The sequence below is a fragment of the Carassius gibelio genome, chromosome B24 (genome assembly GCF_023724105.1).
Source record: "Carassius gibelio isolate Cgi1373 ecotype wild population from Czech Republic chromosome B24, carGib1.2-hapl.c, whole genome shotgun sequence".
NCBI lineage: Eukaryota > Metazoa > Chordata > Actinopteri > Cypriniformes > Cyprinidae > Carassius > Carassius gibelio.
In genome coordinates, this window is record NC_068419.1 from 6782274 (window position 1) to 6798201 (window position 15928).

General features: G+C 42.5%; 1 protein-coding gene across 5 annotated transcripts in view; it reads left to right on the forward strand.

Moving 5' to 3' along the window:
- Nucleotides 1–15928, forward strand: part of LOC128013270 (5'-AMP-activated protein kinase subunit gamma-2) — a 59312-nt gene that overhangs the window by 1243 nt on the left and 42141 nt on the right. For 2 of the 5 annotated variants that reach the window (XR_008183286.1, XM_052596119.1), the window contains exons 2-3: nt 11385–11453; nt 15255–15528. Coding sequence is in view for 3 of the 5 variants with exons in the window: in XM_052596119.1 (XP_052452079.1) it covers nt 11385–11453; nt 15255–15528 (343 nt within the window). In the remaining 2 variants the exon portion in view is untranslated. Of the gene's footprint in view, nt 1–9950; nt 9995–10922; nt 11066–11384; nt 11454–15254; nt 15529–15928 lie in introns of those variants that run through there. The other 3 variants (XM_052596120.1, XM_052596122.1, XM_052596124.1) reach the window with 3 other exon arrangements.

Here is a 15928-nt window from a genome sequence, read left to right on the forward strand (position 1 = left end):
ATGCCAGCAGGGGGTGCTCTCCCTGTGGTCCGTGTGGGTTCTAACACCCCAGTGTAGTGATGGGGACTCTATACTGACAAAAAGCACGTCTTTCGGATGAGACATTACAACTTAGGTCCTGACTCTCTGTGGTCCCAGGAGGTTGTCCTTCGAAAAATAGTAGGGGTGTAACCCCAGAATCCTGGACAAATTCGCCCATTGGCCTCTGACCATCATCCCCATAGTCTAATTGGCTAAAAATACCAAACAATGAGGTCACATGACACAATCCAACCAATGAGGAACAAGACACATGAATGATTAGGAAAACCAATCAGAATATGACACATACACTAGACTGGGGCAAGTTCAAACTCAAACCGGTGTGAAACATTTTGCTACGGTTTCCAGTTTGAACAGGGGTGCAGGGTTTCATATTTTATTGAAGCATCCCTGGGCGCCGCCATTGGCTAGCGGACCCCCTTCTGCTGTTAGCATTCCATTGACTTCTATTCATTTTGGCGTCACTTTGACAGCGAATAAATTTACATCTGAGGCATTTAAAGACTCCATTTGTCAATTCATAATTTCTAAAAATACATGAAAATGTATAAAAGGCCCCATTATCTTGTATCTTATACGTTGTGGCCCCGTAGAAGCAGTTTTTGTAAAAATAGGCTAACGATTGAGTCATAACCTGCGACTCCCCGTCGCACAGTAGAGAAATTACAATATGGACAGGAGGAGAAGCTCGCAGACAATCTTTTAATGTCTATGAGGCTATTGGGGAGACGTGGAGGCATAAAGTCAAGGGAGAAGTCCATAGAGAGTCCATAAAAGCAACAAGGAAAAAATATTCAACAACGTCTCCAAGATTCGGTGGGTGATTCAGATTTCTCTTGGCACAGCGATTAGAAGACTTACAATTGTCAGACAGGTTGCTCACGTGACATCTATGTCATCAAGCTCAGTTTGAGTCTGCGCAGTACGCTCGACCCCCAGGAAGTGAGTGCTTCTAATTGACTTTATTTGTCTCCGTTGAATCCAATGGGGTCGCTGTGTCCATTTCTTTTACTGTCTATGGGTTTGAACAACATGTTTCCTGTAAACGTGTGCAACAGAGTTTCTTGTTTGGTGGGTGTGTCAAAAATGTCAGCCCAATAAGCACATGTATATAAACCATGCAATGTTAAAGAGACAGCTCACACAATGTAATTAACATCAAAATAAATTCACATGAGCAAGTATATTGTTTGCACGTTTATTTACATTAAAAGCAAAATAACTGAAATAATAAGAGCACAAGTATAGATCTGTAACTTCTTTACGTCTGTCATAAAATAAATATCATTTATTAAACGCTAAATATCATTTAGGAAATGCAATGTCCTCTTGTCCTTTCCTAAGGAAGGTGTGCGTTAGACACTGATTAATGTAACATAAAAATACTATATTTATTTATATATTTTGCTATATTTTATATATAAACAAGTTACATTTTATAAACATTTCATAAATGTTTCTATACTCCTCTTTATAATGGTAAATTGATAAGTAATCATAAGCCTAATACTCAGAATAAAAATAATAAGGTCATATAGATCATAACAGGTCTCGGAGGTAAGAAGTGGATTATCCTTCACTGAAATGGTTGACTTTTCATCCTGAAATGCCAGGCACATGTTGAATCACAATAATTAGGAACCACAGTTTCCACAAATCCCTTCACTCGATTGGGATGTTCTCTTTTATTCTGGATGGCAAGGGCAGTGACTGTAACATCAAATGTATTTTGCAGTTTTAATCACATATTTATTCAATTTATACATTTCATCAGGCTCTGAAAATTCTTCAAAAAGAAGTTCAACGCTCCACCGTTTCCATAAAAATAAAATAAAAAGAAATCCATTTAAATCCATTCCCTCCTCCAGCACTACAGGTGTGCCCCAGGGCTCTGTCCCCTACTTTTCATAATTTACCTTCTTCCACTCTGCAATATCTCCCGCAAAGTGAACAGTGACTTCCACTGTTATGCTGATGACACCCAGCTCTACCTCTCCACTAAACCCTCGTCCACTCTCTCACCCACTTCTCTTACTGATTGCATCTCTGAAATAAAAATCTGGTTCACCCAAAACTCTAAAATATTAGCCGCATTAATGAATAAAGCTTCCTGGTTTTGGGGAGAATTAATGTTAGCACTTGCGACTCCTAATCAGCATTATCATATTCAAATCAACCACCTCCTCCTCACATAATAGCACTGAAGGTTTTGACCAGGTGTGGACCATATTTCAATTTGCCACACCTCACTGAGTTAAACATGGAGTCAGTCGTCCTCTCTAATGGCTTGAAGAACCACAGATGACAGTCAGTTAATGTGTGGTTTTCCTAAATGAATGTTTAGAGAAACACAAATGCTTTTAATGAACTAATGATGATTAGTACTGATCCTGTATAGACACAGGTATATAGTGAGAGTGACAGATGATACATTTTTCACAATGTCAGGTTTCTAGCTTATTATTTTGCTAATAAAATACTCAAAAGTAAGTATAATTATTATGTAAAAAAGTAATCCCTTTACAGTAAGCAGTGTTTTGGTTCAGGCAGCTCAAGCTATAATGAAATTGTAAGTCTCTGTTTCTTCCAGTGCTGAAGCCACTGAGTAATCACCGGCTAATTAGCTGTTTACTGTCATTATAAGATCAGTGTCATTACTGAGTAATCCTATGAATATATAAACAATATTTATCAGTAGGGAATACAGGCTCTGCAACGGACCTGCAAGCATAATTTGTTACACTGTGGCATTTTTGCCAGTTTCCTGACATTTTAACAGGTTTATGTGAAATATGCATGATGGTAAACAATCTTGAGCCATGGAGATGAACACTTTGAAAAAAATGTCCAGATGTTGATAAAGCTCTTTATAATATGCATTCGTGAACAGAATTTAGGTTGTAATGTTTTATGAATCTTGTATCAAGGATTAATTTGAAAATTAGGGTTGGGACTTCTGATCACTCATTAAATGTCCAGAATTAACTAACATTTTTGGACATTCAAGTTTAAATCAGTAAACTATTTAGAGTATAAAACCACATTTACTGCTTAAAATGTTGGTAAATAAATGATTGAAGTAAAGGTCAGAAACCCAGCATTGTTACTATGTAAACACATACTTTTGCATGTAATCAACCCGGATGAACCCGCACGCACTTTTGTGTACATAAGCAATAGGTTCAGTGATTTCCCTATATTTTGAATTAATACAAAAATAGACACAAATATATCTTTATATATTTAAATATAGTGCTTTTAAATATAGTGCTTTTTGAAGTTTAATTTGTTTGTGACACTTTCAGTGTTGTAAACTGAGATTCTTGCAATGATCGACTATACAGGTTTGTTAAAAAGAAGTGTGCATTATATTGAATGTGCACTTATTAAATCTTAAAGTATATTTACTGATTGCAGATAATATATTATTAATGAAATAAAAGACCACTCAAGTGTACTTAGAGTACACTATTTAACACTTTAGTATTTTTAAAAAGTACATTTTGTATTAATGTTGAATTAAATAAAAAGTACTAAATCCTTTGTGGTACTTTAAAGTTAATACATTATAAATTGTAATTATGTTTTTTTTTGTTTATTTTAATTTACACTGTAGACATTTTTTACGTAATATCTACATTAAATTTACAGTAAAAAAACAACAGCTGTGGTTGCCAGAATTCTACCATTAAAAAATATACAGTAATAACATTTTAGGTTTTACAGTTTTACCTTAAATTTACAGTTGAATACCATAATTTATAATGATATTCATATTGATATAACTGATATAATGTTAATATACCAACCTATTAAAGTACTGAAATCTGTTTTGTACCTTTGTGATGAGAAAGTAACATGTGAACCAAAGCCCATCATAAGCAGCTTTTAAATGATAACATCTTTTCAAGTGGGTCCGAAAGCACTAATTGAATCTAATACATTTAAACTAACACTGTTTTATGTAATTCTAAATAATATAAATTAAGCATCTGAAAACATTCAGTTAATTTTTTTTATATGTTATTTATAACAAAGTATTATATAATAAGTGCTCTTTCAAGCTAAATAGTGTAGGTCTACCACATTTTCACAACGGTTCCCACGTTTTGGAGACCACGTGGTTGAATTATGATGCTTTGCTGTGCACTTTGACCTTTGAAGGGCCCCAGAGTTTGCTGATCTTGACTTCAGAAGGTAAAAAAAGTTTTTTTGTTTTTTTTTTTTGGGAAAAGTTAAGTCTCAAATATTGTACTTCAATCTGTGCACAAACTGCTGTCAGTTTAAACATTACCATTTTATGTCTATGATTCACATATGCTGTTACATTGTCTTTTGTGACTCATGGCAACAGTGAGGTGCTGAATGATTGCCTTGGACATGCCTGATGTCATTTGTTCACGTTTTGAAATGCTTTGCCGACCCCTGCAAGGCTGAAGCTCTCCCTCAGTCATTATCTGTCCTGTATTTTTCTCTGTTTATCCATACACAAACAGACAGAGCTGCAAGCCAGCTTGTTACCTTCCTGTATTTAAGTTTCTTTAGGTATAAACACACGAATCCCCAGACCTGCCCCACTGACCTCCATGTTACTGAAGGGAGGTGCTGTATCATGTCGGTGAGTTATGACTGTCCTTGCTCCTTTGAGCAAACTTGCATTCGTCTAATGGGATTTCCGAATGCTCGTACCTCGATGCAAGAATGCTACTGCTGTAACTCTGTGAATCTGAGGGGGTGTTGTTTTATTTGATCGCTCTCCAGTGCTTGTTTACAGAGGTAATGTTTTGTACTGATCTCTAGCCTGCAAATATGGGTTTGTAATTGGGTTTTGGGATCCAAAAATATGGAGGCGGGGTGCCTTGAGCTCCCCGTCTACAGGACAGATGGCTTTTCCACTTTGGCTGTGGTCCTTCTTTTCTAGATAAGGAAACTGACTCAGATCTTTGTTTTTATTATTGATCGGTTTGTACATTAGGAGATGAGGTACGTTGAATGGTATGTGGCGATTGACAATACATCTGGCCAACTTGCTGAGAAAATCAAGCAGTTTTAGTACGTGTACTTGTTGATTGTCATGTTCCAAACAAATCTTGTGAAACATTTTCAAGGACGTTGATTTGAATTCTAACTCATGGGTTTGATTTTTCTTGGCTTTTTCTCACGTTTCTATCAGTTGGGAGCTGAACAGCTGTCTCAGGCTTTGAAAGTCAATCCTGTTTCCATGGATATGATTGACCCTGTCACGCTCTCAGTCTCTGTTTTCCTGGGTGTTCCCTAGTGAGCTCACTTCTCCTTAGGCACTTCACCATAGGCACCTTAATTCCTCTAGTCTGGTTGTGTCTTCACAGTAATTGCACTCCAATTAGAATCGCACAGGTGTTGACAATCCTCTGTCATTAGTCTCCCTATGTATAGCTGTCTTTCTCTGTCATCTGTATGGAGTCCTACCCTATGTGTGAGTTGTGCTTGTCTCGCGAGTCTTCTCGTTACCTTCTTGTTCCTCCGCGTTCTTATCCGTTTCATCCGGTTCCCTTTTTGTTTGGTTTGTCTCTCAAGACAGTTTTATTTTGTATTTAACCTGTTTGTGCAATAAACCTTACCTGCAATTGGATCTTACCCTCTCCTTGTGTTTTTCCCACAACCCTACCGTCACAGAAGGACTCCATCATGCCTAGATCCAGCGGTGTGAGATTTCGAATCGGTTCCCCAGCCACCATGGAGGAACGGAGGGGGAGATTCCGGAACTTAACCACCCTTCATCAAAAGGGAAGTGAGGTGGGTGGCCTGGCGCAATTGTTTTGGACTTTGGCAGTCGGGTTAGGTTACAATGATGCAGTACTAAAAGATTTGTTTAATAATTGCCTGGATGATCCTTTACCTCAATGGGAGATGAAGGGGTTAGAGATCCTGGACTTTTGGGGGTTTACCAATTACCTGCACCATCGTGCTCAGTGGGATGCAACAACCACACCAGAGTTTCCAGACAAGACTGCCACCTGCCCAGTGCCACAGCACAAGATGGCCGCCAGTCCAGCACCACAGCACAAGATGGCCGCCAGCCCAGCACCACAGCACACGATGGCCACCAGCTTAGAGCCACAGCACAGGATGGTCGCCAGCCCAGAGCAACAGCTTAAGATGGACGACTCAACGCCTGAGTCTCCAGACAAGGTGCCGCCGACTCGCCATCGTGGAGGACGGAGGAGGAGGAGACAGGCGTCGACCGTCCCTCAAGGCCTGGAGAAAGTCCCAGAGGCCGAGGCTGTTCCCGAGGCGGTGCCCGAGGCTGTTCCCGAGGCGGTGCCCGTTCCCGATGCTGTTCCCGAGGCGGTGCCCGTTCCCGATGCAGTTCCCGAGGCGGAGCCCGATGCAGTTCCCGAGGCGGAGCCCGATGCAGTTCCCGAGGCGGAGCCCGATGCAGTTCCCGAGGCGGAGCCCGAGGCTGTTCCCGAGGCGGTGCCCGAGGCTGTTCCCGAGGCGGTGCCCGTTCCCGATGCTGTTCCCGAGGCGGTGCCCGTTCCCGATGCAGTTCCCGAGGCGGTGCCCGATGCTGTTCCCGAGGCGGTGCCCGATGCTGTTCTCGAGGCGGTGCCCGATGCAGTTCCCGAGGCGGTGCCCGAGGTGGTGCCCGATGCCGAGGTGGTGCCTGATGCTGTTCCAGAGGCCGATGCCGAGGCGGTGCCCGATGCTGTGCCCGAGGAGGTGCCCGAGGCTGTGCCCGAGGCGGTGCCCGAGGCGGTGCCCGAGGCGGTGCCCGATGCGGTGCCCGATGCAGTTCCCGAGGCGGTGCCCGATGCCGAGGCGGTGCCCGATGCCGAGGCGGTGCCCGATGCCGAGGCGGTGCCCGATGCCGAGGTGGTGCCCGATGCCGAGGCGGTGCCCGATGCCGAGGCGGTGCCCGAGGTGGTGCCCGATGCCGAGGCGGTGCCCGAGGCGGTGCCCGATGCCGAGGCGGTGCCCGATGCTGTTCCAGAGGCCGATGCCGAGGCGGTGCCCGATGCTGTTCCAGAGGCCGATGCGGTGCCCGATGCTGTTCCAGAGGCCGATGCCGAGGCGGTGCCCGATGCAGTTCCCGAGGCGGAGCCCGATGCAGTTCCCGAGGCGGAGCCCGATGCAGTTCCCGAGGAGGTGCCCGAGGCGGTGCCCGATGCTGTGCCCGAGGCGGTGCCCGATGCAGTTCCCGAGGCGGTGCCCGATGCAGTTCCCGAGGCGGTGCCCGATGCAGTTCCCGAGGCGGAGCCCGATGCTGTTCCCGAGGCGGTGCCCGTTCCCGAGGCGGTGCCCGATGCAGTTCCCGAGGTGGTGCCCGATGCCGAGGCGGTGCCCGAGGCGGTGCCCGATGCAGTTCCCGAGGCGGTGCCCGATGCAGTTCCCGAGGCGGTGCCCGATGCCGAGGCGGTGCCCGATGCTGTTCCCGAGGCGGTGCCCGTTCCCGAGGCGGTGCCCGTTCCCGAGGCGGTGCCCGTTCCCGAGGCGGTGCCCGATGCAGTTCCTGAGGCGGTGCCCGAGGTGGTGCCCGATGCCGAGGCGGTGCCCGAGGTGGTGCCCGAGGCGGTGCCCGATGCAGTTCCCGAGGCGGTGCCTGATGCCGAGGCGGTGCCCGAGGCGGTGCCCGATGCTGTTCCAGAGGCCGATGCCGAGGCGGTGCCCGATGCTGTTCCAGAGGCCGATGCGGTGCCCGATGCTGCTCCAGAGGCCGAGACCGAGGTGGTGGCCGAGGCGGTGTCCGATGCTGTTCCAGAGGCCGAGGCGGTGCCCGAGGCCGAGGCAGTGTCCGTTGCGGTTCCGGAGACCGAGGCGGGGCCCGAAACCGTTCCCGGTGCCGGAGGCCGTTCCCGATGCGGTGCCCGAGACCGCTTCGCACTGGGGGACTCCGACGGTGACCATGAGGACGTGGTGGTCATCCGCTCCGCCCTGGGAGACTCCGACAGTGACCATGAGGACGTGGTGGTCATCCGCTCCGCCCTGGGGGACTCCGGCGGTGACCAAGAGGACGTGGTGGTCATCCGCTCCGTCCTGGGGGACTCCAGTCGCAATCACGTGGTGGTCATCCGCTCCGCCCTGGGGGGCTCTGGCGGTGACCAAGAGGACGTGGTGGTCATCCGCTCCGCCCTGGGGGACTTCGGCCGCGACCACGTGGAGGTGGTAGCCTTCCGCTCCGCCCTGGGGGGGCTTCTGCCTTGACCTCATGAATGTGATGGCCCTCTGTTCCGCCCGGGTGGGCATCACCTGATGTCCTCCATTTACCCATGTTTTTGTTTTCGTTTTGTTTTTCTACTTTCCTCCTTTGGACCTGACCCTCCGTCCCTCCCCTTTGTTTTTCCTCCGCCAGTCCACCACCCTCCTGGACTCCTTGTTTTGTGTTACACCTTCCTGTCTCTGCCTTTCCATCCCATCTGGTTGTTCAGTCTCTGTTTTTTCCATTTTTACCTGGTTGTCCTGTCTTTTGTCTCTCCATTCCACCTGGTTGTTTGTCTCTGTCCACTCTATCTGGTTCTCCTGTCCCTGTTTTCTGACCCTCCGTCCCTCCCTCTAGTCCGCCGCCGCTTCACCTCCCTCCTACCTCTTTTTCTGTTGGGTTTTCCGGGGTTTCAGGTGGAGCATCTGGGAGCTGCTCCGTAGGGGAGGGGGTAATGTCACGCTCTCAGTCTCTGTTTTCCTGGGTGTTCCCTAGTGAGCTCACTTCTCCTTAGGCACTTCACCATAGGCACCTTAATTCCTCTAGTCTGGTTGTGTCTTCACAGTAATTGCACTCCAATTAGAATCGCACAGGTGTTGACAATCCTCTGTCATTAGTCTCCCTATGTATAGCTGTCTTTCTCTGTCATCTGTATGGAGTCCTACCCTATGTGTGAGTTGTGCTTGTCTCGCGAGTCTTCTCGTTACCTTCTTGTTCCTCCGCGTTCTTATCCGTTTCATCCGGTTCCCTTTTTGTTTGGTTTGTCTCTCAAGACAGTTTTATTTTGTATTTAACCTGTTTGTGCAATAAACCTTACCTGCAATTGGATCTTACCCTCTCCTTGTGTTTTTCCCACAACCCTACCGTCACAGACCCGTTGTGAAATGAGAAGATTTGCATGCGGAGAGTAACATGAGTCAGGCCGTAATGGATGGTTGTAATGAAGGAATAACAAATACATCGAATATAGGAATAAAAGCAGGTTCTAGGTACAGTATCATTGGCTGTGGTTGACAAATTATATGATTCACTTATTAAATTAATTAAATGCTTCATAATTATCACTTCTTCAGATTTGTTACTATATTCAGTGTGTTTTACTGTATGCTAGTGAACCGCACTGAATATAGTAACAAATCTGGATAAAACTGATAATTCAGCATTTAATAAATTTAGTGACTCATACAGTTGTTTTTAATACAGTTTTATTAACTGATTTATAGAAGCAAGTTTATTGTAATTAGCATACTAACTAGGATGCACAGATACAATATTTAAAATCTATACTATTTTGTCCAAATCCATTGAACCTACTATTAAAACCTACTGTTTAGTTTCGACCCCTAATGCTTATATTAGTATTGATTTCATTAAGAAATGTGCATTCGAAAAATGTCACTAACAGTGGTGCCTTTTAATGTGTCACCGGTTACAGTAATTCTCTGTAAAGTGGGTAACAGGTCAGGCCAGCAAAGAGTTTTTAAACTGCATGGTACAGATCACACTAATGCATCTCAAATAGGCTATATGGAGGGACTGCTAAACAATCACACCCTCTGTGTAGCTACAATAGCGGATTGTGTAATGAGGATAAAGTTAATGCACTTCAGTGACTCTGTGGTTTGTGCTGTTGTTTGAAATGTCACTGCGTCACATTTTCAGATTCTGAGCATTTTAGTGTGATCTAGGTTGCTGAGTGTAGTGACTAGTCTTTGTAGGTGCAAGGTCCTAGCAAACAGAAGCAAAATGGATGAAGAATCGAAGAACCTGTGTGTAAGTTTGCAAGCTGCTGTACTGTGCTTAGTTACTTCATTTAGCTGTGAAAATGTTTTTAATATTGTTCGAGAATTTCCCCAGCTGGGAAGGTCCTCTCAAAATTATAAACAAATGTTCTTTAATTAACATTAAGAGAATGTTCGCTCAAAGTTATCTAATCATGTTACTAAAACATTTGAGTCCAGGATTCTTGTATGTGTTTTGTTTGTCCTATCAAAATGCTTGCGAAGGATGCATAAAACTGAACCTAATCCGAATTTTTAAAGACAGACAAAAGTTTTGGAGACAGTTTGTAAATGTGATTGACACAACGAGAGCTTGTATTTATTTTTTAACGTTTAAAAATTTCATTGCGTTAAGAATTTCAGAATCAAGTGTTCAAAAACTTTTAGTCTAATGATTTAAAAAAAAACAATGCTACCACTTACTAATGGTTTCAGATGGTTCAGAGAAAGTAACATTCCCATAAAGCTTGCAAAATGCAAAAATTAGATATACAGTACCTTATGCATTTTTCGAATGTTCATATCAAGTTCAGTTCAGAAATCATATAACTTTTTCAAAACTTAATGAGAATGTTAGTAAAATGTTTTTAGAATATATTGTGCTCAGAAGGGATAATGGTTGTACAATTTTTTATAAACTGACCACGTTTATCTCATTTCAACCCCCACGCAATGCATCATGCTGGTTTTGAGCCTTTTTCTTAAAACTGGCCTGGTAAAATAGAACAAACATTTAATGAGATCCCATTGGAGATTCTTGGAAAATTATCGTCCGATGTCCAGCAGTGAAAGTCTATTGTGAAGTTACGTGATGCCTGATTTACCAGGTTTTACATGCATTCGCACAAACCAGGAAAAAATTGCTGGGCGGTCACATGAGATCATGTTACTTTAAAAACCGGTTTAAATGACAGACGCGGTGTGTCAGTGTTTTTAGTTGTCATTTCATGGCGGTGATGATGTGTTGTCTGTAAGAAGTAGAGACAAAGCTGCAGTGACTGATGTTGATAAAAGTCGGTGGCTTTTTGAGAAGGAGAACAGTGGAGACGTTTTGGATCTGCTTGTGAGTTCTTCCAAATTGTTCTTGTATAACTGGCTGCGCAGTACAGGTTAGACGGATCACCCACCGAGTGTCCATCTGTCTTATGTGATGTTCTTCTGTTTAACTGTCCAAACCATTTATACTTTTTCCTCTGTGCCTGTTATTTGTATAATGCCTTGTGATTTTGGTATAGAGCTTAACCTCTGATCCATTTAGAAGAAAGCCACAGTAGATCTGTGAATTGTTCATTATGGTATTTTTCTGGAGTAAATGAGAGGTGCCACAGTCATGAAAGTGATTTGTAATGAGCTCAATCATTGTGTTTGTTTGTTCTCCGCAGGACTTGGGCTCCTTCGCCATGCCGTTCCTAGAAGGAGATGCAGAAAATGCCAAGGACGGCGTGTGCAAGGTAACACAACCCAAACACACACAAGGCTGTGCCAAAAGTAAAAACTGTTTTAGTTGGTTGTGAAAAAAGCATTAGAGTGTGTTCTGAGTGACTAACAAATAATTGGTTTTTGTGTTCTCCGATATTATATAATGTTGTAATGAAAAAAGTCATTTAAAAAGCTGTTGACAGTAGCATATTCTTCCAAAGAATGTGTATATCACACATTTAGCTGGTTTGTTTGAATTATGCAATTTCCTTAGTCATCACTGGCCCTGTGATATATATTCCACCCCAAAAAACTACACATTTGGTTCAACTTTAGTTACGATTAAAAGCTAACAATCCCATTACGTTATGACAGTTATTTCGAAAAGTTCTCTGAATGTTCAAACTATTTATGTTTTCAAAATATTATGTTATGTGGACATTATGGGAACATCTGAACATTCTGAAACAAGTAATAACTCATCAAAAATGTTAAGCTAAAACTTTTCAGCAAACATGAAGAATGTATAAAGGTTTTGGTGCCGCTGTTTTGAGAACGTTATTAAACACTTGGAACGAACATTCTATAAATGTTATTAGAACAACTTTTGTTTGTTCATAACCTTGAACCAAATGTCAAGAACGTTCCCTGTTTGCTGGATGCATCAATTCAAGGAAAGAGGAGTGTGAAACTGAAATCAAATCAGTAGATATTTGTAGATCAGTATTATTCTGAGTCATTCAAATACAAAAGGTTGTTAAAATTTGAATACCAGTGTAAAATGCAGTGTAATTATGTCTACCATGGTACTTTTTGCATGTACTCACCTCTCATTTGATGCACAATTAACCACAGCTGTGCAGCTTAATATTTTTGTGGAAATTGTTATAAAAAATTTTTTTCCCAGGATTCTTTGGTGAATAGAAAGTTCAAAAGAACAGCATTTATTTTAAATAGACATTTAACATAAATGTCTAATGTCAGTTTTAATGCTTTTTGTTTAATAAAATATTAATTCCTTAAAAAAGTCTGACAGCCATGCTTTCAGAAATTGAATATAGCTTATGTTTCCAAATGCCTTTCTGTACCACTGTTATTGTAGTCATTTAGCTTAACTCTTGTTGTTAGAAGCTCAGGATCTGCTCTTCAGTTGTTACCTTTGTAAACATTCCCGAGGAATTCTGGGAAATCATCATATCTGACGACTAATCACTCATAGAGGCCAGCAAGGCAAGGGTAGAGAGCAGATAAATCACCTGATAGCTGTCAGGGTGGTGTTTCTGTGGAAGGTGAAGGAGAGTCACTGAATCTGAAGGGCTCTTTTGATGCTTTAGGAGGTTTTGGAGGATACATATTATGACCAGATGTAATCTTATCTTGCTAGGGCTCAGGATTTTATCTTATATATCTCCTTGTTGAACAGATGTTTTATTAACCCTTGACAAGGTCAATGCAGAAGCTCCGGTGTGAATGAACATTTGTGTGCAAATGAAATGCATGCTTGCCAGATGAATGGCTTAGATTCTGGATCAGAACCAAAATAAGGGTAGTGTGAATTGGAAGGTTGTAAATTGCTGCGTCAGTGTGTTTCACTTATCTCATGATCAGAGGTGCAGGACGGTGAAAACTCAGTGTCAGTGTAGACTTTTTTCCATCAGCTCTACAACACAGAAACAGTCAAATGCTTCCATGGCAACTGAGGGACTCAGAATAATAAAATATGCCATTGCTTCTTTTGTTTAGTGTACAAAGGAAAGGTTTTCTTTCATCTTAGTCTTTTCAGACTTGTGAAGGGATAGATATAAAAAAATATTTACTCACCTTCATGTCTTTCTAAACTGGTAGGACATTGTGGTTGTGTGTGTGTGTGTGTGTGAGAGAGAGAATGAGTGAGTGTGGTTGTGTTTTTGTGACATATCTGGACACAACTTTGTATAATGACATGGGTATGACTCAGGTATTACAAGGAGAGGGTGACTTATGAGGACATAACCCATGTCCCCATTTTTCAAAACGTTTATAAACCATACAGAATGATTTTTTTTTTTTTTTTGAGTTTTCTGTGAGGGTTAGGGTTAGGTGTAGGGTTGGTGAAGGGAGATAGAATATATAGTTTCTACAGTATAAAAACCATTACGCCTATTGGATGTCCCCACTTTTCACAAAAACAAACATTAAGTTAAACTTAAAGATTATGAAATGTCTGGGTTTGGAGCAAACAAGGAGTGGGCTATCCCTTTAACTTCAGTCATAAATCCCACTTTGTATTCTGAGAGTAAGTGAGCGAGATAGATGGGATAGTAATGTAGTGTTTTTAGGTATACACTGAGGTATTTATGCCACTGTGTGAGCCTCTCTGGTTTAACAAAAGCCTCTTGACAAAACGAGGCCATCTGTTCTTTTGGCTTTCTAAACAGTTGTCGTTGGCTTTGTCTGGCTGTTTTGCTGCGTGAAATTCCCATGTGACTGAGCGGTGGAAACATCAAGGACTTCCTGAATTATCTGAATGTTATGACGTCTCTTCATTCAGTATCTCAGTGTCTGTCTGTCCGTGTCCTCAAACATGCGGTCAATGGTCAGCTTCATGTAACAGCAACAGAAAATATGCTTCGACTGTAAGAGAATGCCATTCATTGATGATTTTGTTTGCATAAATTGTATACATTTCTGACATTGCTGTATGTATTAAAATCTCAAGGATCAATATTTCTATCGATATATACTCAAAAGTGCAATGTTTCATTCATTATATTGTGCATATACTATTTTATTTATCGGACTATAAGTCGCACATGAGTACAAGTCGCATCAGTCCAAAAATACGTCATGATGAGGAAAAAAACATATATAAGTCGCATTTTTTTAGAACAAAGGATCAAGAGAAAACATTACTGTTTACAGCCGCGAGAGGGCGCTCTATGCTGTTCAGTGTAGGTTATAGGAACACTGAGCAGCATCTCTGGCAGTATAGAGCGCCCTCTAAACGGTAATGTTTTCTCTTGGTTCATGCAGGCGGCAAGGAAGTCGACCGGAAGTTGAAGTCGGCTGCGTGCTGCCATCTTGTAGCAGAACTTCACTTGCGTTAGCATTCCCATTGACTCCCATTCATTTTGGCGTCACTTTGACAGCGAATAACTTTACATCTGAGGCGTTTAAAGACTCCGTTCGTCCATTATTTATTTCTAAAGATACACGACAATGTATAAAGGGCTCCATTACCTTCTATGTTACTTTATGGCCCCGTATAAACAGTTTTTGTAAAAAATAGGCTAACGATTGCGTCATAACCACTCGTCTCTCTGTCGCATTACCGTACAGACAGGAGGAGAAGCTCGCAGGCAATTAACTTAATATGGCGTACTGGCGTTTCATTTTAAAATACTATACAAAATAATTAATCAGAATAATTACTCCTGCTCACTCACGACAAAGAACTCCCCTATTAAGCTCGCCGTCTCTGCAAGATTAACGATGGCAGTTTGCACGCACAGCTACTAGAAGATTTACATCTGTCAGACAGGTTGCTGACGTCGTCAAGCTTCGTTTGAGTCTGCGCGTCAGAAACGGAAGTGCTAAAAAATGCTAAAAATGGGCTTCAATTGTCTCAGTTGAGTTCCAATGGGGTCGCTGTGTCCATTTCTTTTACTGTCTATGGGTTAATGTCTCTTAGTTCATTTCTCTTGGTTCATGTCAAATAAATTTTGATAAATAAGTCACACCTGACTATAAGTCGCAGGACCAGCCAAACTATGAAAAAAAGTGCGACTTAAAGTCCGGAAAATATGGTAATATAATATAATATATTATTGTATGTGATTGTATTTTCTCTTCAGGGGGAGCTTAGCTGCCGTTCAGCCAGCCCGAGCAAAAACTTCTTCAGCCGGGGGCCGTTTAGTCGGCCCTCTAGCCCCATGTCCGCTCCGGCCCGATTCCGAAACAGCCCTGGATCTCCCAAACCCATCTTCCCCTACTCCTCCACCCACGACTCGTCGCCCAAGTGTTCACGTCGCCGCAGCTTCACCGGAATCTTTCGCTCGTCCTCCAAAGACTCCACGAATCCCTCCACGTCTCCTGTCAGCATCAAACTTTTCTCTCGGGCCAGGAAAGGTAAGAGACATTGTATCCTCAATCTCCTAAACAGCTGCCAGGATGCTTTACAATCTGAAAAAGCAGGAAAAGCTCAACATTTCACTGGGTCATCATGACTAATCACATCTCCCTTCCTCTTTTGGAAATACTTTTGATAACTGACTTTTACAGTAGAACTTAAAAATCCTTATACCAAGATTATTTATCGAAACTACTAAAAGTACACTACCATTCAAAAATCAATCAAAGAAAGAAAGAAAGAAAAGGAAAGGAATAAAAATTTTATTTAGCATGGGTGTATTAAATTGATCAAAAGTGGTGGTAGAGATTTTTACATTGTTACAAAATATTTTTATTTCAAATGAATGCTGTTCTTTTAAACTTTCTATTAATCAAAAAATGCAGAAAAAAAAATTAA